This window comes from Barbus barbus (assembly GCF_936440315.1).
Source record: "Barbus barbus genome assembly, chromosome: 9".
Lineage (NCBI taxonomy): Eukaryota > Metazoa > Chordata > Actinopteri > Cypriniformes > Cyprinidae > Barbus > Barbus barbus.
In genome coordinates, this window is record NC_136737.1 from 28,599,873 (window position 1) to 28,623,854 (window position 23,982).

Sequence of the window (23,982 nt, forward strand, 5' to 3'; positions counted from 1 at the left end):
TATACTGACAGCACAGATGTCAACATTTGGTGGTTCAAATACCCATGACCCAGGTCTCTCTTAAGGTTTTTAAAGCATTTTTTTTTTTTTTTTTTTTAGTGCATGATTTTCCATAGTCTGGTAAGTGCTATTTTCAGGCTTGTCACATCCATAACAGTACATATTTATCAAAATTAAAATAACATTATTCTTTGAAGAGCCATCGCTTCTCTATTTGTTGGGTATTATTGCATCTGGTTTGTGCATTTTAATTTGAAGAAATCCTACAAAGTATAGACCTATTCTCTCAAAAACAGTGTCCTTTTTTGTCACATCCATAACACATGATTATTTCTCTTTTTTAACATAGAAAACTATATAGACTGATATTTTTCTGATGTTTAGACTCTATCAACGAGGGTTTATTAAAATATAAGCAGATTATTTAGGATATTGGTAACACATACATTTTCAAGAATTTATGTCACATCCAACACAAAATGTCACATCCATAATGCTGTATTTGCCAGTATACAGTATTATGATAGCACTATAAATAAAAATAAATAAATAAGTATTTTTGGTAAATTTAATAATCACTCGACTGTTTACCTTCAATTTCAGCATGAGTAAAATAATAATAATAACAATAAATTTCGAGTAGAAGTTACAAGTCCACATACAGCAGTTTGTGTTCCATGCACAAATCCAACACATCATGGTTCAAAAGATGACAAGGATGTGTTTCACCTCATTTAAGAAAAAAATGCTATTTAAACTTAATCAAGCTAATGAAAAATTCATAGTACACCATAACTTTACATAAATCCTGATTAAACATACTAATCATTGATGTCAATACGACGTCGATATGACATCAATTAAATGTTTTTGGTCAAACGTTGATTTGACGTACATTGAACGTCAAATATATTGGCCTACATATATATTAAACCAATTTCAGTGCAGGATAACCTCCTATTTTCCATAATTAACCATCAGAAGAAATTGGCATCCAAACTGAAATTAAAATTATGCTATAAAGCATCTTGGTCAAATCTTGACTAATATTTGACGTCAAATTGACATCAAGGTGCCCGCTGGGATTGACGGCATACGAATGTTTCATAAATCTGTGCAATCCTCTCTGTAATAGTCACATTTACTTTCCTACCAGTGTAAGATCATTTGTAGGCCACTATAAAGCAGATCAATGATCACTAAAGTAGAGAAGCTGAGTCCATATGTAACCTGACTGCTGCACAAAGATGAACATCAATCTAGCAAACAGCCAATGCAGTCAAACTCCCTCTTTTAACCTCAGTATCTGTAGACGCTGATGTCTGAGCAAACAGTGGAAGTTCTTAGCAGGTGTGATATAATTCAGTGACGTTTAGTATTCATGCCTTTGACTAAACAAAATAATATTCTCTATTTCAGGAGCTTGAGCAGAACATCATCTCTGTGATGAAGAGTGAGCTGAAAGGTTTTAAGAGACTACTGAGTCCAGATTACCCAGAATGCTCTGAAAGAGACCATTATGCTGACGAGGATCATAGCAGAGTCAGAGAGGGGCTTCTGAAGATCACACTGTTCATCCTGAGGAAGATGAACCAGACAGACCTCGCTAACACACTACAGACCAGTAAGAGCTCTGGATCAGCTGATTATAGCCTGTGTTTTTATTATGAACCTTCTGTCTCTGAATCTCATGACACAATCTAATATCTACCATATCAAACCTAAAAATACATTTCTAAAATATTGCTCTGCCAATAACAAGAATTATTTCCTTTGCTCAGAACTGATACCTGTGTATCAACAAAAACTCAGATCCAGACTACAGGATAAATATCAGAGAATCAATGAAGGACTGTCCAATCATGGAGACTCAACACGTCTGAATGAGATCTACACAGAGCTCTACATCACAGAGGGAGGCAGTGGAGAGGTCAATAATGAACATGAGGTGAGACAGATTGAGACAGTGTCCAGGAGACCAGAGACACAGGAGACACCAATCAACTGCAATGACATATTTAAACCCTCACCTGGACAAGACAAACCCATCAGAAATGTGCTGACTAAAGGAGTCGCTGGAATTGGAAAAACAGTCTCTGTGCAGAAGTTCATTCTGGACTGGGCTGAAGGAAAAGCCAATCAGGATGTTCATTTCATATTTCCACTTCCTTTCAGGGAGCTGAATCTGATACAGAAGAATCTCAGTCTTGTGGATCTTCTAAACCACCTTCACACAGAAACCAAAGAATTTAAGTCAGCAGATTATGAAGACTACAAAGTAATGTTCATATTTGATGGTCTGGATGAGTGTCGACTGCGTCTAGATTTCCTAAACAATCGGAGCTTGTCTGATGTGACAGAATCAGCCTCAGTGGATGTGCTGCTGACCAACCTCATCAAGGGCAATCTACTTCCTTCTGCTCTCCTCTGGATCACCTCTCGACCAGCAGCAGCCAATCAGATCCCTCCTGAGTGTGTCCACCAGGTCACAGAGGTACGAGGATTCAACGACCCTCAGAAGGAGGAATATTTCAGGAAGAGAATAAATGATCCGAGTCTGGCTGATAGGATCGTCACACACATCCGATCATCAAGAAGTCTGTTCATCATGTGTCACATCCCAGTCTTCTGCTGGATTTCAGCCGCTGTTCTGGAGAGGATGATGGGTAAAGCAGAGAGCGCAGAGATTCCCAAGACTCTCACACAAATGTTCACACACTTCCTGATCTTTCAGACCAAACTGAAGACGCAGAAGTATGATGGGAAATATGAACTTGATTCTGATCAGGCTAGAAAGACTATTCTGTCTCTAGGAAAACTGGCTTTTGAACAGCTGGAAAAAGGGAACCTGATCTTCTATGAAGAGGACCTGAAAGAGAGCGGCATTGATGCCAGAGAAGTGTCAGTGTACTCAGGAGTTTGTACCCAGATCTTCAGAGAGGAGTCTGGACTGCAGCTGGGGAAGGTGTACAGCTTTGTTCATCTGAGTATTCAGGAGTTTCTTGCTGCTTTATTCAAGCTGCTGTCCTTTTCTGAACAAAACACAGGACTGTGGAATATATTCAGGTCACGTGGATCAGATCATATGTTCATGACCAGTTTACTGAAGAGAGAAGTGGACAAGGCCTTACAGAGTGAGAACGGACACTGGGACCTCTTCCTCCGGTTCCTTCTAGGTCTCTCACTAGAGTCTAATCAGACTCTCTTACAAGGCCTCCTGAGAAAGACAGTAAGCAGCTCTCAGATCAATCAGGAAACAGCTGAATACATCAAACAGAAGATCAGGGAGAATCCCTCTCCAGAGAAATCCATCAATCTGTTCCACTGTCTGAATGAACTGAATGATCGTTCACTGGAGCAGGAGGTACAAACATACCTGAGCAGAACAGGTGCCCGTCGTCTCTCTGGAGTCTCTCTGTCTGCTGCTCAGTGGTCGGCTCTGGTGTTTGTGCTGCTGAACTCAGAAGAAGAGCTGGATGAGTTTAATCTGAGTAAATATGATCCATCAGAAGAAGGTCTCCTGAGGCTGCTGCCAGTGATCAAAGCATCTAGAAAGATTGAGTGAGTATTTTACAGTGTCTTTGTTTTATTGACTTTATTGTGAACAGTAGGCCTGTGTTTCTCTGCACTGTTTCTGTATATTTTGAGGTCTTTCTTATTTGACACACTCAGCTAACATCACAGAGCGCTCTACTAATGACCTGAAGTGTTGAATCAAGTGTGTTTGATAAGAGAGATTCATCCAAACTGTGCAAAGATGAGCTGCCTCCAGGAACAGGATTGTTACTCTCTGATATTACAAATACTGGATTAGAATAAAAAAAAAAATGTTTCTTTGTGTCTGTATGTGTGTGTGTGTGTGTGTGTGTGTGTGTGTGTGTCTGTGTGTGTCTGTGTGTGTGTGTGTGTGTGTGTGTGTGTGTGTGTGTGTGTGTGTGTGTGTGTGAGAGAGAGAGAGTGAGAGAAAGTGACAGTTGAGATTCAAATTCATGAACAGTCCTCCATTGTAAATCTATGGGATTTTTTTGTCTGCTTTTTCGTCCGCTGTGTGAACATCGTAGGTCCGATCACTTAGAAAAGATATAGCACTCCTCCCCTCAATGATCCGGTTGATTTAACACCTCATTCATGTGTCTGTAACAAACAGTGAATGAACTTAATCTTTATTTTTTCTGTATTTTCTCTGCAGTCTTTCCTGCTGCAGGATTACAGAGAAAGGCTGGTCTGCTCTGAGTTCAGCTCTGGAGGATCCACGCTGTAAACTACAGAAACTACAGTAAGTGTTATTATATTATTAAACACAAAAACTGTGTGAAAATACTGCCAAACAAAAACATTTCATGTTAAAGCGATAGTTCACCCAAAAATTAAAACTCTGTCTTCACTTTAATTATCTTCAAGTCATTTCCAAACAGCATGACAAACACAATGATTATACTGAATGTGCTCAAGACTAATGTATGTTTATCTCGGCTGGATAAAAGAAGCCAGGGTCACACTAGTAGCCTAAAGTTTTGATGGATGATGATTGTCATCAAGGTAAAGATGATTACAGTCACATACAGGATGGTGCATTAGGTGTGTGTTGTGTCTGTTATTTGATGCACAAACGAACCGTGTGTATTTGTGCTCTCGGTGCACTGATCACTATAATATCATATTTCTGCTTGAACACAGCTCAGGATATTCACCTAGTTGAATACACAGAGTTTAATAACGGATGCTCGCGTGTTTTGGAGAAGTTTGTGAGGATCAGTGGTGTTCATGTACATACGGGCATCAGACGCTCAAACAGCTTGTTCTGACAGAGGAAATATTCACTGATGCTGTCGAGCTGCCTTCAGATCGCTGAGTTCAGAGATACATACTTTTACATACTTTGTAGATATTAAACACAACTTAAGGGACATTTTTGTGAAGTATGTTCATGGGATGCTTAAATCTTTCTTGAATTTGCTTTGTTTAAAAAAATGACATGAAAATACGAAGGTTTTAGTGAATAGAAAAGTTTGGGCTTGCAGTATTGATTTGGAGAAGAGGGGGTCTTGGAGTAAAAAAGGTTGAGAAGCAATGCTTTAGGTAAATGCAGGCACGGTTTTATGGGGTACTAAGAATTGCAGGCATTATTGAACATTATTTTATTATTTTTTAAATAAAAATTTAACTTAATGCAATATAAAGATACATCCCAACCAGCTTTTTTATTTAGGCCTATTTATTTTAAATGCATTGTATTATTTATTTATTTTCCACTTGGTAGATCTCGGTAAGTTTCTCATTTGAAAAGTAGATCCCCGCTCAAAAAAGTGTGGGCACCCCTGGGATATACACTTATTATGCCTTCACATGCTATCAGAGTAATCGTGAATACGAGTTTCCTAATCGGAGATTGGATGTGAACGGCCTTTCAAGTCATATTTACTGGGAAATTCAGAAATAATTTTGATACCAGAGTTTCTGAGTTGGGCGGGTCATAATCTTTAAACATGGTGGAGGGGACAACCATTGCTGCTGTCTGTTCTCACAACAACTACATCCCTTTGTCTTGTCGCTTAAGTACTGTATTTATAGGCTAGATATGAACGATCATTCAAAGCATATTTTATGTTTTATAAGCAGTGAAATAAACATGTATTTGACTGAAATTCCAGGATTGTCAGAAAACTGCATGTATAGCACGGTGAATGTTTATATGATTGTCAACCAATGGGATGCTACATTTTATTATTTCCTACATTAAAGCACTTGAACACAACAAGCTCATAATCACGACTTCATAAGTGGGAAATAGGACATTTCCGATAGCATGTGAAGGCAGCGTTATAGACCAATGAACAACAAAGTTGAAGAGTATTTATATCAGAGTAAACAGCACTCATAAATGCTACTGTTTCCTCTGTCAGGTTTGCACCTCTCTCTCTTAGATTCATCTTTCAGCAATTGATGTTATGTATTTATTATCTCTGACTCTGAATTGGTTTCTTATTCTTTAATTATGTAATTAACATGATACATTCTTACCTGACAAATAAACTGTTATTTATTCTTCGCTCTTCTGAAATCATAATGACTAGTAGATCATGTGGAGGCTGATGTTTCCTCAAATCTGTGTCCAGGACAGAACAGACTAAAGGCTCATGGATGAATGGAGCAGTAGCACGTCATCAGAGACCTTTTGATTTCTGTCTATCACTGATTAGCAAGTTGTACTGAAGTGACCAGAACTACACTTTCTGTTCTGAGCAAGCAGTAGGCGGCCGACTTAAAGGTGCAGTGTGTAGATTTTAGCAGCATGTAGCGGTTGAGTTTGTGAATTGCAAGCAACGGCTCAGTCTCCCGCTCACCGCTCCCTTTAGAGAAGCTACGGAGGCCGATAAAGGGCTAAGATGACGTAGTCTGAGACAGCAGAGAGTAGCCAGCAATGAGGTTTCTTTACAGAGGGAAATTAAGGAAGTATATTTACTTAATTATTCAACAAATCGATGTGTTTTTGCAAATATTATTGTTACTTGTACATCATTGTGTGGGAGTTTTATTCTCAAGAACTAGATTAGCAGTAGGCAGCCACTTAAAGAATAGGTTATCCTTGCACCCTCTGACTAATGTGTGTGTGTGTGTGTGTCTGTGAGAGTGTGTGTGTGTATGTGTGTGTGTGTGTGTCTGTGAGAGTGTGTGTATGTGTGTGTGTGTGTGTGTGTGTGTGTGTGTGTGTCTGTGTGTGTCTGTGTGTGTGTGTGTGTGTGTGTGTGTGTGTGTGTGTGTGTGTGTGTGTGTGTGTGTGTGAGAGTGTGTGTATGTGTGTGTGTGTGTGTGTGTGTGTGTGTGTGTCTGTGTGTGTCTGTGTGTGTGTGTGTGTGTGTGTGTGTGTGTGAGAGAGAGAGAGTGAGAGAAAGTGACAGTTGAGATTCAAATTCATGAACATTCCTCCATTGTAAGTCTATGGGATTTTGTTGTCTGCTTTTTTGTCCGCTGTGTGAACATCGTAGGTCCGATCACTTAGAAAAGATACAGCACTCCTCTCCTCAATGAGCCGGTTGATTTGACTCCTCATTCATGGGTCTGTGACAAACAGTGAATGAACTTAACTCATCTTTAGTTTTTCTCTTTCTCTCTGCAGGCTGAGTTACTGCAGTATTGGAGAGGAAGGCTGTGCTGCTCTGAGTTCAGCTCTGAGATCAAACCCCTCACACCTGACAGAACTGGATCTGAGCTGTAATAAACCAGGAGACTCAGGAGTGAAGCTGCTCTCTGCTCTACTGGAGGATCCACGCTGTAAACTACAGAAACTACAGTAAGTGTTATTAGGGCTGGGTAAAAAATATTGATTCTCCGATTTTAATCGATCTTCAGTTTAACGCAACGATATCGATTCGATTCTTAATGCGCGTGCATGAACGTACGTGAAGTAAGAGGATATGAATATTCACCTCTCGTCCTGAAGGTTTCACCATCTATAGATATACTTACCTGGCAGGGGAGACACCATGATCAAGAAGGCGGTTCACCCAGAGCGAGGCTTGGCCATTGCACTCCGAGTATGGGTCACCATACTTGGCTGAATGTCACTTCACTTATCTTTCGAATTTGTCCACTAAAAAAAACAACTGTGTGCACCCTATTATTTATATAGATGTGTATTTCAGTAATAAACTTAAGTAGGAGAGTTTCAGTTACCAGCATTTATATCAAAATATGGATCCCATGTCTGCAAAACTAACATTTTAAATGAAATATTGATAGCTAATCGATATCGAATCAAACCATAAAAATAAGAATCGAATCGAATCGCAGAATTGGTCACAATACCCAGCCCTAAGTGTTATTATATTATTAAACACAAAAACTGTGTGAAAACACTGCCAAACAAACCCATTTCATGTTAAAGCGATAGTTCACCCAAAAATTGAATCTGTCGTCACTTTAATTATCTTCAAATCATTTCAAAACAGCATGACTGTCTTCTCTGAACATAAGAGAAGATATTTAGAGAAATGTTTTTTATCCACACAATGGAAAGCAATAATACCCAAACTTTGGTTACACTGTAAAAATTTCAGACCTCCTCAACTCTCCAACAAATTTTCTAGTGACTGATTACATCTACATTTCTCCATCGGCCCAACTGGATTTCTGTTAACTGAATTTGATCAATTGTGGCAACAGTCTGTTTTCTTTTGAAATTAAACAACTGCTAACTGTCCAAAAATTAAACATACAGATCCAAAGGTATCCAATCCATGATTTACATGTTCTCTGTGGCACCAAGTCTTGTACAATTGAATCAGTTGAAGAGTAATAAACTGTCCCAACACAGGCATAATCTCTCCTGTGTATGTTTTCAACATGACTCTAGTGTCCTCCAGTGGCTCTGTTGAGAACGCAGCCTGGAAATGTTTCTCAGATACAGTTTCTTACAATCATTTTTGCACTAATAATAGAACCCTCATGTCATTTTTCAAAACTCTAGACACAAAACTCAAAACAGTCATTATTTGTAACACAGGCTATCCAATGTTCAAAACTCTGCATGTTGCATTCATATCTTTAAAGAAGCCTTGCATTTGCAGAAGCATTGGTTCAAAATACAAATTTATGAAATATCATAAGAACATTACTTTAGATCCCCCACTCACAAGATACCCATAGTTTCACTGTTTAGTTGTTAGTACAATCATTAAATATAGTTGTTCAAAACACATGATGCAACTTTCATTATGATTCTACACATTCATACATCATTGAGAAAAGTACAGACACTGGAAAAATTACAATTTGAAAATTATTGATGAAATAATCAACACAACAGGTTTTTCAAAAAACTTTCAATAAGAAAAAAAAAAGATAAGAAAAAACGACTTTAGGCCTACAGTAAAATGTCAACTGGAGTGTCCCTCACTGCACTTCTATGTTTTTATCAACCCTGTCTTGTGAGTTTGGCCACAGGTTCTCATCCACATCATAATGGATGTTTTCATCTTGGAAAACATCTTCTGGTATGGCAAATACAGGCCTGACATCGGTCTCCTTTGATATCATTGCACATATCATCTTTGGCTTGGAGAAGAGGGACTTGTTTGTGAGGTCTATTGTGAACCTTTGACCTCCATGTGGAGAAAAACTCCTCAGTCGGGTTACAGTAAGGAAAGGGGAATATGGGGTAAATACAAGCTGATAAACTGTGGATGGGCCTGAAACCATGATTGCTCTCAGTGCCGCCGCTAGGAGTTTTGGGCCCATTGCACTGATTTTGCTTTGGATCCCCTCAAAATCACATTCAGTGTGGGGTGGTTAGGCCGCCAGCGAACATCGTTCTGGGCCCGTCTCAACCTTTCATCCATGTCATGGCCTGCCTCATCCAAAAATATGAATGGTTTTCATCAGCTTCCAGCTCTATCAACCTCTAAAAAGACTAGGAAAAATAAATACTGATAACAATGATATAGATTTTTGGGGATTTCTTTTCTCCCAACAACAGGCATCTTGAAACTGATCATACCTGAACATACTCAGTCCTCAGTTGCTTCACTTTCGTAATGTTGTTCATAATTGCACTTTGAGCAGCTGTATCAGTTGATGTTTAGATCATTGCAATGAAATGAATAAACACTCAATTCAGATGTAATGTGCGAGTTGTACTATGCGAGAAATAGTAATACTTTAATGTTAAGTTGTGTCAATTTGAACCTGTGATTTTAGTTCAATGAACAAAAGATCTTTGGCTCGTGTATTTTATCCAAGCATTTGTAAAAAGTGTTAAGTGTTTTGAAAAATGTGCATTTTGATCATCGGTTGTGAATTGTGTCTAGAGTTTTGAAAAATGACATGAAGGTTCTATTATTAGTGCAAAAATTATTGTAAAAAACTGTAAGATACTCACGGCTGTGCCGGCATTCATTTCCATCATAATTTCCTTGCCTTTTACATTAAATGTCTCTGTGAATTACTTTTTGCTGTTTTAATATGCGGCTTAATATTTACAAATACTAGTGTGTGTGTGTGTGTGTGTGTGTGTGCACGTGTGTGTGTGTGTGCGTGTGTGCCTGAGTGTGTGCGTGTGTGTGTGTGTGTGTGTGTGTGTGTGTGCCTGTGTCTGTGTGTGCCTGTTAGGGATGGGCGATATGGCCTAAAAAATTTATCACGATAATTTCAGGTATTTATTGCGATAACGATACAAATGACGATTATATATATATTTATACATATAAATAGATTAAGTTTTAAAGATTAAGTTTATTTCATATAGTATTATTAATGCAATTAACTTACATTTATTCATTTAGCTGACGCTTTTATCCAAAGCGACTTACAACTGCTATACATGTCAGAGGTCGCACGCCTCTGGAGCAACTAGGGGTTAAGTGTCTTGCTCAGGGACACATTGGTGTCTCACAGTGGATTCGAACCCGGGTCTCTCACACCAAAGGCATGTGTCTTATCCACTGCGCCATCACCACCCCATAACTTGAACTTTCTGTACACAGCCAACTTATGGCCATGCTAATTATGATCAACAGCTCATCTCCATTAATTGCTCTTATCAACCATAATAATGCGTTACGGATGCTTCATATTAAATCATATGCATAGGCTACTGGCACACGTTTACCACATTGCTGATGACTGAAAGCCTGTGTACGGCTATACTGCTGTGATCTGTTTCAGGCTTTCCATATCATAACATTTTAGAAATTAATTCATTGTAATATCTCAGAAATTGCATATTTAACGAGAACATCGCGGAGATTTAGACTGCTTTGCTGTTTGGGTCAGAAATGCACAGGCGGACTGAAGGAAAAATCGCCAAAACTATTTTAAATGTCATATAATGTTCATTGTTAATATTATTATCTTATCTAAACTTTTTATGCATTTCAAACAAACTTATGTCGCCATCTGCGTTGCATTCATGCAGAGAGCAAGATTTTGCGTGTTCGGCACGCGCATGCTGTGTGAGACGCTCAAGAGATGTGGGCTACATCATTCTTATTTGTCTACATTTTTTTTTCTTCATTACAAATCTTGTTTGGTTTTATTTTGTATCATTGCATGTTAAAAACAATTCACTATATTATGCAGATGCAAAACGCTACACTGCGAATAAGATTATAATAAGACAGTTTCACATTTTATAAATATTTGAACAATATATTCAGCATATTTAACAACCTGTTTTGTATCTTTATTTAATGCATAAGCGATTTATTAAAACAAGTTTATGAGGCTATGCTCTAGAGTCTAGACTATTATTCATATGCAAGTGTTTGTGCGGAAAAGAATGCGCATGCATGACAGTGAGGTGCTCGCGCGGATCACTTGCATTTTTTCCTGATAATGAAACAACTTAAAATAATAATAATTAAAAAAAGAAAACTTAAAATTGGGGCTCGTCACATACATGAGAAATATTTCTCAGGGCTCTACGCTTACGCCCGTTTCACACATACTCCGTCTGCAGTGCGTTTGCAGTGCGTATTTTTTTCCGTACCCATGTTATCAGGTTAGAGCTTTCACACAGCACGCGGTTGCAGTCCGTCGATCCGTTCCAGTTGCGGTGCGTATACAGCTATGCAGCGATCGTTTCCGCACCGAGTCTATTTTTGCTGTGCTGCACCGCAGTGAATTAAAGTGGCAGCGCATTGTTCACATTAAAATAAACACAGATTGACAAGAAACTATAATAATTTCATCATATAAGCATTTATAATTCCAGTTAATGTGTTCTACAGTTAATAAATTACAGGGTCAAGAAGTAAAAAAAAGTAAAATCAGTATAGTCCCAAGAGTTGCAAAATGCGATCAGATATTACTATTTTTTTCCCTCAAGAAATACATAATATATATGTTGGGGAGGGGTTTGGGGGGAACACTCGCTGGCAATCACGTGACAGGTTGTCGGACAGAAAAGTACTCAAAAAGAAGGTGATATGGATGACACTCGTCTCATCGTGGAGGTGGAAAAACACAAAATTCTTTATGACCCGATAGCTTTTCTTCTGTCAACAAATCGAACTACATATAAAACAAAGAATCACAATGATTAAAATAACTTTTCATAGTGTTTCAATGTTTTTAACAATGTCAGAGTTAACGTTTTGGATTTAAAATCAAAATTAATTACCCATTTTTGAATTTGTTGCACACAGAAACTGCGGATCAGTAGCGCACTGCAAACGTGTGATGTGTGAAAGCACAATGGCTCGTCAGGCTTCCGCACCGCATACGTACTGCACACGGATTATGTGTGAAACGGGCGTTACTTTTCTTTTTAGGAGCGCTTGTGCTTCTAATTTAAAATATTTAGGAGCACGGTCAAAAATTTAGCAGCACCTTCAAATCAATAATCAACCATTCTGATCAAAAATGAACCTTCCCATTACGAGGTGATATTTGACTCCTTAAAGTGATTTACAGGGAATTTTGTTTTTACCTTTGTAATGGCATTTTTCTAACTTTATTAAAAGTATGGCATCTTTTATGTCAAATTCAAATTGGACGTGTTTCCACTCTTTGTAACCACCATTTTTCTGTACACTTTGCATATTACGGTAGTTTGCTCCTCATCTGATTTTCTGTAACCAAACCAGTTGCAAATTGTGGAGGTAGCTCCTCGCGTAACAACAAGCTCCTCCTCATGGTGCGTTCACACCAGACGCGAATGAAGCGTTAAGCGCGAGTGATTTACATGTTAAGTCAATGCAAAGACTCGAATAGACATCCTGCCGCGCAATTCGCGCGAATGACGCAGCGCGAATTGAGCGTTTAGAGCGAAATTCTATACATATGCTCTCTGTGGCAGTCATACATGTGCGCCTGGCAGAAGCCCCGCCCATGACGCGAATTCGCGTCTGTTGTGCAGTGAATTTCACGCGCGAATGAAGCGAGTAAACCCAAAATGTTCACGCGTCCAACTACGCGCGAATAGCGCGATTTATTCGCGCCCGGTGTGAACGCACTGTCAGCCTCACGTCCGCCTTCCACCATGCTTGTTTTCACTCCGCACGTGAACAGTGAATCAGGCGCGCACAAAACTACGTCATCAACTAGACTTATCGTTATTATCGTGAGGAGACAAATTTTTATCGTGAGGAGAATTTTCAACGGTATATCGCAAACGATAAGATATCGCCCATCCCTAGTGCCTGTGTGTGCGTGTGTGTGTGTGCCTGTGTCTGTGTGTGCCTGTGCGTGTGCGTGTGTGTGTGTGTGTGTGTGTGTGAGTGTGTGAAAGTGACAGTTGAGATTCAAATTCATGAACATTCCGTCATTGTAAGTCTATGGGATTTTTTTGCCTGATTTTTTTCGTCCGCTGTGTGAACATCGTAGCTCCGATCACTTAGAAAAGATACAGCACTCCTCTCCTCAATGAGCCGGTTGATTTGACACCTCATTCATGGGTCTGTGATGAACAGTGAATGAACTTAACTCATCTTTAGTTTTTCTCTTTCTCTCTGCAGGCTGTATAACTGCAGTATTGGAGAGAAAGGCTGTGCTGCTCTGAGTTCAGCTCTGAGATCAAACCCCTCACACCTGACAGAACTGAATCTGAGCTGTAATAAACCAGGAGACTCAGGAGTGAAGCTGCTCTCTGCTCTACTGGAGGATCCACTCTGTAAACTACAGAAACTACAGTAAGTGTTATTATATTATTAAACATAAAAACTGTGTGAAAATGCTGCCAAACAAAAACATTTCATGTTAAAGCAATAGTTCACCCAAAAATTAAAACTGTCCTCACTTTAATTATCTTCAAGTCATTTGAATACAGTGTGACTTTCTTCTGTGGAAAATAACAAAAGATATATAAATAAATAAATAGTTATAGCAGAAACGTATTCCTTGTGTCTCATACATTTACCAATATGGTACTGATATATTATGTATTAGATTATATTATTCCGGGTTTAGAGCCGCTGATTGAAGAGCGTCAGTGAATGAAATGTCACAGTTTTGCTTTGAATTTGAAAACGGCAGCGGCTAGATTATGCTTTCATGAACATTCCGTCATTGTAAGTCTTTGGGATTTTTTTGTCTGTTTTTTCGTCTGCTGTGTGAACATATCGAACGTAGGTTCGATCGCTTAGAAAAGATACAGCACTCCTCTCCTCAATGAGCCGGTTGATTTGACACCTCATTCATGAACTGAACAGACAGATTCCTCTTTATTAATCACTTCCCAAGTCTAGAGAACTAAATCATAAGACAAACTAGAATGTACATTTCCTGAAGAAAATGTGAGTGGGTGCTTGGCGTGCCAAAATTTGCCACTATAGCCAGCCAGCATGTCTGTATGATGTTATGGAGATTAGATGTGGCTTCCTTTTATAGTTAAACGGTTGCTAGGCTGCTCTAAATGACACTAGCAATGGCCCTAGCAACCACCCTGGGTACCCTAGCAACCGCATAGTAACACCCTAGCAACCACCCCAAGTACCCTAGCAACCACATAGCAACACCCTAGCAACAACCCTAGTTACCCTAGCAACGGCCCTAGCAACCACCCTGATTACCTTAGCAACTGCATAGCAATACCCTAGCAACCACCCTGGGTACCCTAGCAACGGCCCTAGCAACCATCCTGGGTGCCCTAGCAACCACCCTGATTACCTTAGCAACCACAAAGCAACACCCTAGCAACCACCCCAAGTACCCTAGCAACCACATAGCAATACCCTAGCAACCACCCTGGGTACCCTAGCAACGGCCCTAGCAACCATCCTGGGTACCCTAGCAACCGCATAGCAACTCCCTAGCAACCACCCCAAGTACCCTAGCAACCACATAGCAACATCCTAGCAAACACCCTGTGAACCCTAGCAATGGCCCTAGCAACCATCCTGGGTACCCTAGCAACCACCCTGATTACCTTAGCAACCGCATAGCAACACCCTAGCAACCACCCTGGGTACCTTAGCAACAGCCCTAGAAACCCTCCTGGGTTCCCTGGCAACCACCCTGGGTACCTTAGCAACGGCCCTAGCAACCATCCTGGGTACCTTAGCAACCGCATAGCAACACCCTAGCGACCACCTCAAGTACCCTAGCAACCACATAGCTACACACTAGCAACCACCCCTAGTACCCTAGCAATGACCCTAGCAACCATCCTGGGTACCCTAGACATTCAGAATGGAAGATATCCCTCTTTGGATTTTGGTTGCTAGGGTACTCTGTTTGGTTGCTAGGGAGTGGCTTGGCAGCTGCCAATCATGAAATTCCAAAGGCTTCTTGTCAGTATGAATGATATAATCCAACTCCCATGCCTCTGTGACATTCAGAATGGAAGATATCCCTCTTTGGATTTTGGTTGCTAGGGTACTCTGTTTGGTTGCTATGGAGTTGCATGATGAAACTGCAAAGGCTTCTTGTCACTATGAATGATATAAACCAACTCCCATGCCTCTGTGACATTCAGAATGGAAGATATCCCTCTTTGGATTTTGGTTGCTAGGGTACTCTGTTTGGTTGCTATGGAGTTGCATGATGAAACTGCAAAGGCTTCTTGTCACTATGAATGATATAAACCAACTCCCATGCCTCTGTGACATTCAGAATGGAAGATATCCCTCTTTGGATTTTGTTTGGTTGCTATGGAGTTGCTTGGAGCTGCCAATGATGAAACTGCAAAGGCTTCTTGTCACTATGAATGATATAAACCAACTCCCATGCCTCTGTGACATTCAGAATGGAAGATATATATCTTTCAATGGATGTCTATGGAACTTGTTGCTAAGGTGCTCTAAATGGTTGCTAGGGCATGGCTTGATAGCTTCACAATGATCCTGAGAGATTGATTGGTCATCTGAGTAAAATGAGCCCGCCCCCTTGTCTCTATGACACTGTGATCCAGAGCTATGTTCAATACAAAATCCCTATGCAATTTACCATAGTAGGTTAAACGCATGCATTTCATGGGCCGTCCTGCTCCATAGTAAGTCAATGGGGCAACTTTGGGCAGCTCCTGCCCCCCAGGGGTGCAACTTTTACCCCATTGTGAGGTATGTTCTTACAGAGCCTGCCAGCCTCTTCAAATATGGCAAATCACAAGTTTCTGTGAAATCCTCGCTCTGAGCTATGACTCGTCAAAGTTTGTCGCAATGTTAAGTCAATGGCATTTTTGGGCTACTTTTTCGCCCCTGGGGCGAACACCGGACCCCCGATCGCTTATAGAAGTCACAGCACACCATTCCCGAATAATCCGCACGATTTGACGCCTCATTCGTGGGTCTGTGACAAAAGCTGCGGGAGGAGTAGCACGCCGAAATAACGGCGGAATAAAGAAGAAAATAAAGAAAATAATAAGTATGAGCAATAACAATAGTGAGTGCTTCAAAAAAGCACCCACTAACTAGTGTTACCATAAATCTGTTGCATTTTCCTCTTGTTACGGTTTGCTGCAGGAGTTGTAGCAATGTGTTGTGAATCTAAAGGAACAAAAATTAATATGTTATTAGACACAAGCTAATAAACAGGCTATTAAACACACAATATATATTTTGTGGTTATCCTTGCATCCTCTGAGTGAGTTGAGACTGGAGAGTTTGTGATCGTGAGATTCTTGTCCTCCGGTCGGAGTCAGACTCAAACACAACATCGAGTCCCTGATGAATGAATAACTGAAAATATAGGATGTACAGAATAATCAAATATCTCTATTTAAACTAACCAATATTTGTGATTAGTTACTAATTAGAAACACATTCTAAATTTAATGATCACTTGAGAATTGGAGTTAGATTAAAGCACGAGTAGTAGTCCTTCACACATTATACCTTCATCCACGCCGCTGGATTTCATCATTGAGCCGATTAGTGATCCTTACAAGACTTATATATCATAGTTACACTATAATGTTACTCTTATTTTAACATTATCACCTGTATAGTACTACAAACGGTTTGAGGAGTGAAAACGATGAACTAGTTCAGCATCACAATCAGGAATCATGTAGAGTGAGTTAAATTAATGTCTCAGCTGCTGGCAAGATACAATCTCTATAGCACCGATCCTGGTGTGAGAGAGAAAAGCAGAGCTCATACAAACACACTCTCACCCTAAAGCTGAAACACAATCCCAGAGATCATTCATGTTCTTCACTCTCTGCAGGCTGAGTAACTGCAGTATTGGAGAGAAAGGCTGTGCTGCTCTGATTTCAGCTCTGAGATCAAACCCCTCACACCTGACTGAACTGAATCTGAACTATAATAAACCAGGAGATTCAGGAGTGAAGCTGCTCTCTGCTCTACTGGAGGATCCACACTGTAAACTACAGAAACTACAGTAAGTTATTGATTCAATGATGTAATTTATTATATTGTATTAAAGCAGATCTTAGTGTATTTTATCTTTCTCTCTATTATACAGTATTTGACAGAGGAAACTCCACAAGCTCCAAACAAGTGAATCAAAACAACACGTCCTGAACAAGACTGTCACCTGGACATTAATACTGATACTGATCCAGCAGTTTCATATGAGAAGGATTTTATTATTCATTTTTATTCAGCCTACATGCTTTTCCAGTCTCATGGGAACATTTTTTGTAAAAATTAGATTGGACATACTAACTGCACTGTAATAATTTAGTGTGAAAGTACAGTATATTCCAGGTTAATAACTGCATTACTTTCACAGTAATTTCACAGTGGGACTTCTCTTGTATTGAACTGCACTCTCAGTAATTTCTTGTAAACAAACAGCGTCATACTGTGTTTTGTGCTGTGCATATGTATGAAGGCTCCCAGCATGTAATGCAGCATGAATAGATCATGCTGTAGAGTTTTATTTTGAATATGAATATGCAAGGTCAAAGACAACAGTTCAAGACAACTTTATAAATTGAATTCACAGTAAAACGAGCAGTAAATTACTGTGATGTTAGCATCATTCTGCTGTTCATTCAGTCATTTGTAAGAAAATTACCCAGCATGCTTTGATTTCACAGTACATTTCTGAATACAGTAATATATTATAAAATACTACTCTTTAATCCTGTAAATTCCTGGCAATTTTTTACAGTGAAGATGGATGGATTTTTTATTTTTTTTTGCTATCTTCATGAAAATGTTGTATATTGTTAATACATGGTAAATGTGGAAATCATGACATAACTTAGAATGTTTTAAGTGGGTTTAACATATTTTTCTTTATACAGTAGATTTTAATATAAGCCTGAAGATGATAAGAAAATTCATAAAATGTAATTCTAGAAATAGAATATGACAGTCATGGTATAGTTTAAGTCCTAATGCAGCCTCAAGAGAGAGTCATGAGATAAGATCACAGTTTACCAGCAGAGTGCTCCAGTCTCAAGGAGAGAGTTTGACATAATCATACTGTAATAAACTAAATCAATTAAATATGTACAACATTAATTATTTAAAAATAGATCTCTATTTTAACAGATCTAACTATGACCCCTCTGGGATTCACAAATCTTAATAAATCTTTGCTTTGAATATTTTTTGCCAAGCTTTCTTCCAATGTGTATTATTCAATAAGAAACTCATTATTCAGTTTCTCTTTTATGGTAACTTTTTTGTCATGGAAATAAAATAAATAAAAAACAATACTGTTTAATATATTTATTAAGACATATTGGGTCAAATATATCTTTACCCCTGAAAAGCACACAAATAGTTTTGGTGTCTTAAAGTAAGCTCAGAGGATTACACTTACAAAATAAATATTAATAAGAAATACTTCAGTTGTTTCAAGCTATCAGGCTAAATTAACGACTGCAACAATTTATCCCCTGGTCATGCCACATCCCTAGAAAAATACATGTGTTGTTTATGATAATCAGTTTATTGCCAAAGCATGGCATTTCAGGACACAATGAAAACAAGCAACAGTATCCAGAAATATCCTGTCTTATTCTTATTTGAAGGGACATGTCTTCCTTTTTTATTCTTCACCTGTTCACCTGTCATGTTATAAATAAACAAACACAAACATGTTTGGTGTCTACTGAGAAGCATCATAGATCAGAATCTTTGTGAAAATAATGACTTACAACTGTGACTCAGTCCTATTACTATAAAGACAGCATTAGCATCTCTGGGAATGCAGTGATAAGATTACAAGTCAGTTTTTGGAAAATAACATTTCAAATTGAATAGAATTGGACAAATTAGTTGATTAATATAGCTGTCTTTCATCACTCACCTTAAACTGAGTTTGATGTCTTTGGACTTCAGCTGTTGAGGTGTCTCAGGCTTTAGATCAGGAAGACATCCAAGATGTGCAATTTAATGAATGGGCTCCCAATACTAGGTTTGTGGACAGTCAGAAAGTGAGATTAGATGCAGATTGATGCATGTGACTCAGAAGGAGCAGTAGATCATCCTACAATATGAGTTGACCTTAATTAACCTGTTGTTACTCTGTACACAAATCAACTTATTTTGCTCTATTGCATAAAATGACCAACTTATTGCACAGGCTGTGTGACAGAGCAGCACTGGTTTACACACATCCTTATTGTTTCAGTTTTCTTACCTGCTAAGGAGCTGTGGGTGCACACACACCGTTAGCGCTCAAACACACCACAATTAAGCCATCGTTTACATCCCTACCATCTGTTACAGACCAAACACACACATGCACATGATAAGGGGCCTATGAGAGGGCCTTGGGTTTACCCATCACTTTACCACATGATGGTCATAAATACAGCGTATGAGTGAAAGAGTCACGTCTGAAAAAGATGAATACATAAAATTAGTGATATTAATATATCTACAAATATAACTGGATCCCACAATCCTGCTACAGTTTCTTCAGTATGTGAATATTAACAGTAAAATAACATTCTGCAGCATTAATATGCAGGTAATGGAAGAGTAATTTGTCTGGGAGTCAAAGCTTAAGCAATAATTTACAACTCATTACTTTTCTCTGTGAACTAAACGATATGTGATGCATCTCACTTTATCACAAACATGGAAGCAAAATGCCAGGGTTTGTTCATGATGCACAAATATATGAGTCATTGTGCTCCAAGTATAAATTATGCCACTTTACACATGACTTTACACATAACCAAATTATGCCACTTTACACATGACTTTACACATAACCAAATTATGCCACTTTACACATGACTTTACACATAACCAAATTATGCCACTTTACACATGACTTTACACATAACCAAATTATGCCACTTTACACATTACTTTACACATAACCAAATTATGCCACTTTACACATGACTTTACACATAACCAAATTATGCCACTTTACACATGACTTTACACATAACCAAATTATGCCACTTTACACATAACTTTACACATAACCAAATTATGCCACTTTACACATGACTTTACACATAACCAAATTATGCCACTTTACACATGACTTTACACATAACTTTACACATAACCAAATTATTCCACTTTACACATAACTTTACACATAACCAAATTATGTCACTTTACACATAACTTTACACATAACCAAATTATGCCACTTTACACATGACTTTAAATTCTAAAATGAAAACTCAGTTTCTTGATTATTGAAGGATAAAGGTTAACTGCCGTCTCTGATTGTTTTATCCAGACACTGCGCACAAGTACAGTTTAACCAAACCTACAGCACAACAGATGAAGGCCAGGTTTGATCCTGAACCCATTAGACCACAGAGAAGGCAGAGAGAAAAATCATAATTAAGACGTTAACTTTAACATTTTGCTTATTTTCATTTTTTCATATTTAAAAACAAAAAAAACAACATTATTTTGTATTTATATTTATCTGTTACACTACACTACTTTTAGCATTATGTTTCAACTTTTATAAATTAGTATGTTGTGTGTTTTTCAGAATGTATGCTAATGTATGTTTTACCATTTGATTCCATCACTGATCTAATATTGTCTGAGAGTCTAATTGTGTTTTTCCTTATAAATGCTACAGTGTCCATATTTTCTTCAGAAGTCAAAAAGAGCTTTATTATCAACTATGTTTACACACACAAGGAATTAGACGACCGCTTCCAGTGCAGAAGAAATAACTGATTTATTCTTGATAGGCCTGTTATATTGTCAAATGTTGCATTGTTTATGGTAATAAGTTCAAGCATGTGGCTGACCCTACAGGTTTATTCCTAAACAGATGTTCTCTCTTATAAACAATACAGTACTGTACGAACGGTTCGCGAATCGGTTCGACTGAATTACTCAAAAGAACGACTCGTTAGCGAGTGGCCTCCTGAACCCGTGATTTAGCGCCGCCTGTCGACCGACCGCAGATCGCATCTGCTCCACATTTTGTTTAGGGGGAGGCTTCAGACCTGGAGCAGGCTGTTTCACGCCCCTGTTGTTCCTGATGCGTCCAATAGGGTCCAGCAGGGGGAGGCTGTACAGTATGAGCATCAGAACAGACTAAGTCTAGAAGCGACACGAATAAGAGGTATGTCAAATAATCAATAAAATTATTATTGTTCAGCAATCGTGCAACATTGCAACATTTAAAGTTAAATGATTTGATGACGATTAGTTTTAATATGTTAATAGATAGGCCTAAAATGTACTTATTGAGGGTCAGGTAAATAGTAACATTTGCAGGTAACGTCATGCTGTTTGTTTTCTTTGTTTAAAGAAAGAGCTTCGACTTTTGTGTGTTTGCTAGCTGTTTTGATTGTTATCTCTTGCAGATTGGTAACTCGTCTATGAAGAGGTTTGAGCACATGTATAAATCTTTTCACATTATTTTATATCAGCTGCAGTTTATCTTCTGTAGTTCTTCATTTCATATTTGAAGGGCAAGTGGTAGTCTGCTTAATTTTTCCTTTTATTCTCACAGGGCAAAGACATGGACACTGCCAACATGCTTGTTATTGCCACAATCCTCTAGCCTACTATCCAGTGAGGATTGAATACATAAATCATACTATTTGACATCTACCATAAGTCAGAAGTAACATAAAAGGTATTCTTTATTGGTGTTATGTGTGTTTCTTAGGATAATGCTTTCATGAAGGATGCCCTTGTGTTCCCTGCATGAACACAGATCAGAGGTGGGTAGAGTACCCAAAAACTGTACAAAAGTAAAAGTACTTCTAGAAATATTTACTCAAGTAAAAGTAATAGTTTGAATAGTTACTTGAGTAAGAGTAAAAAAGTATCGGATAAAAAAACTACTCAAGTAGTTAGTTACTAATTACTTTGGATCATATACTGAATATAGTCTATTTTTATTTAGATATATAGATTACATTTATGTAATGTGTTTGTGTATACACACACAGACACACACACACACACACACACTGCCGTTCAATATATATATATATATATATATATATATTTTAATGTAATTTATTTCAGTGATGCGAATCAGAATTTTCATCAGCCTTTACCCCAGTCTTCAGAGTCACATAATCCTTCAGAAATCATGTTGATTTATTATCAGTGCTGCTCTTTTTAGCTTTCTATTCATCAAAGAATACTGAACAAAATGTCACAGGTTCCAAAAAATATTAAGCAGCAAAACTGTTTCCAACACTGGTAATAAATCTATATATTATAATGCTTTCTGAAGGATCATATGACTCCGAAAACTGGAGAAATAGCTGATGAAAATTCTGATTTGCATCACTGAATTAAATTATATTTTAAAGTAAATTAATTATGTATTATCCTATAACCTCTGACACGGAAACCTCTGAAAACGCCTCACATGACTGCTCTGAACATAACGAAACAAATGCATATTGACGGATCTTCTGTTCTGCAAAATGTAAACAAATGTAGCCTATATTTTTGCAAGCGTAAATATTGTAAAAATATGAATATTAATTGTGTCTAGAACAGGCCGTGCGCCGCTGCACAGAGCTAACGCGGGTTCCGCGGGTGTTCATTTCATACTCGGTGACAGCTTATTTAATGTATAGATTATACATTGTATTTAATGTAAGGTACATGTACAACAAACTGGTGATGTCATAGTGGTATCGTGGCCTATACCTGTGGAACAGTAGACAGCACACGCGGTGTTCATCTAATAAAGATCTTTATATAGCTCTAGCAAACAAGCCTTTGCAGATTTGCTTTCAACTGACTGTTGAAAGAGACTCAGCGCATGCGGCGAGTAGCTCCAGAGTGCAGTCTGGACGATGGGGCGGGGCGACACATTAAGGTGGGGCGACACGTGTCGCTCCGCCCACCCCCAATTTCATTGGCTTATGATACAGCGGAGCTTATTGATGTAGAAGTTTGCTCATGAGCATTCTTTTATATACGTTTTTATGTATGATCTACGCTGTTTGGCTGTACTACAGAAATATGAAATGCTACCAACCGCGATTTTAGTTAGAATCAATTAGCAAATGTGTTTTATTGTTTTACTTATGACGAATAAGTTAGAGTAAGTTCCTATCAAACGCTTGGTGTACATACATCTCCGAGTATTCGGGCAGAACAGAGCTGTTTAATATGAGCGGCTCACGAATTAAGTCTTCAGAACAAATTCTTAATTCGTGGCCATGATATAGTCCTAATCATGGCACGTTAAATTAACTCATATATTATTGCACTTTTCACAGTACACGAAGCAGACATACTTAAACATTGAGCAGTTTTAGCTGGGCGATGCTGATAAAAATGATCCACTGTTTGAGATTTAGCTGTTTTGTATAATTAATATTTACATGTAGCCTATATTCTTTATTTTAGGATCGGTGGATAAGCACAAACTTCATTCATTGTTGTTCAGGAAGACATAGGACAAACCCGCAAATGGTTTTAATTTAAAGAACAACACTGCGGTGACAAATAAGACAATAATACCAAATAGCCCATCAGCGTGAACTGGGGTATGATGTGTGGATAATGGGAATAAAAACCTTGCTGAAACACACACTCATTTATTTATTTATTTGCATATATATGCCTAAATGTTTTTGTTTACTAAAAGAGCTGTTATTAAATCTGACCTAAAGCAAATATTATTATTAATGTGCTTTAGTGCGTATTT

General features: G+C 38.3%; 1 protein-coding gene across 1 annotated transcript; it reads left to right on the top strand.

The window, feature by feature from the left end:
• Window positions 1-1,446: 1,446 nt before the first annotated feature.
• Window positions 1,447-17,281, top strand: LOC306874698 (NLR family CARD domain-containing protein 3-like; the record flags this gene model as incomplete). The annotated part of the gene is made up of 5 exons (XM_079424909.1): window positions 1,447-1,624; window positions 1,782-3,561; window positions 7,118-7,291; window positions 13,455-13,628; window positions 17,104-17,281. The coding sequence occupies 5 exons, from the start codon at window positions 1,447-1,449 to the stop codon at window positions 17,279-17,281; spliced, it is 2,484 nt and encodes an 827-aa protein (XP_079281035.1).
• Between the last annotated feature and the right edge of the window lie 6,701 nt (window positions 17,282-23,982).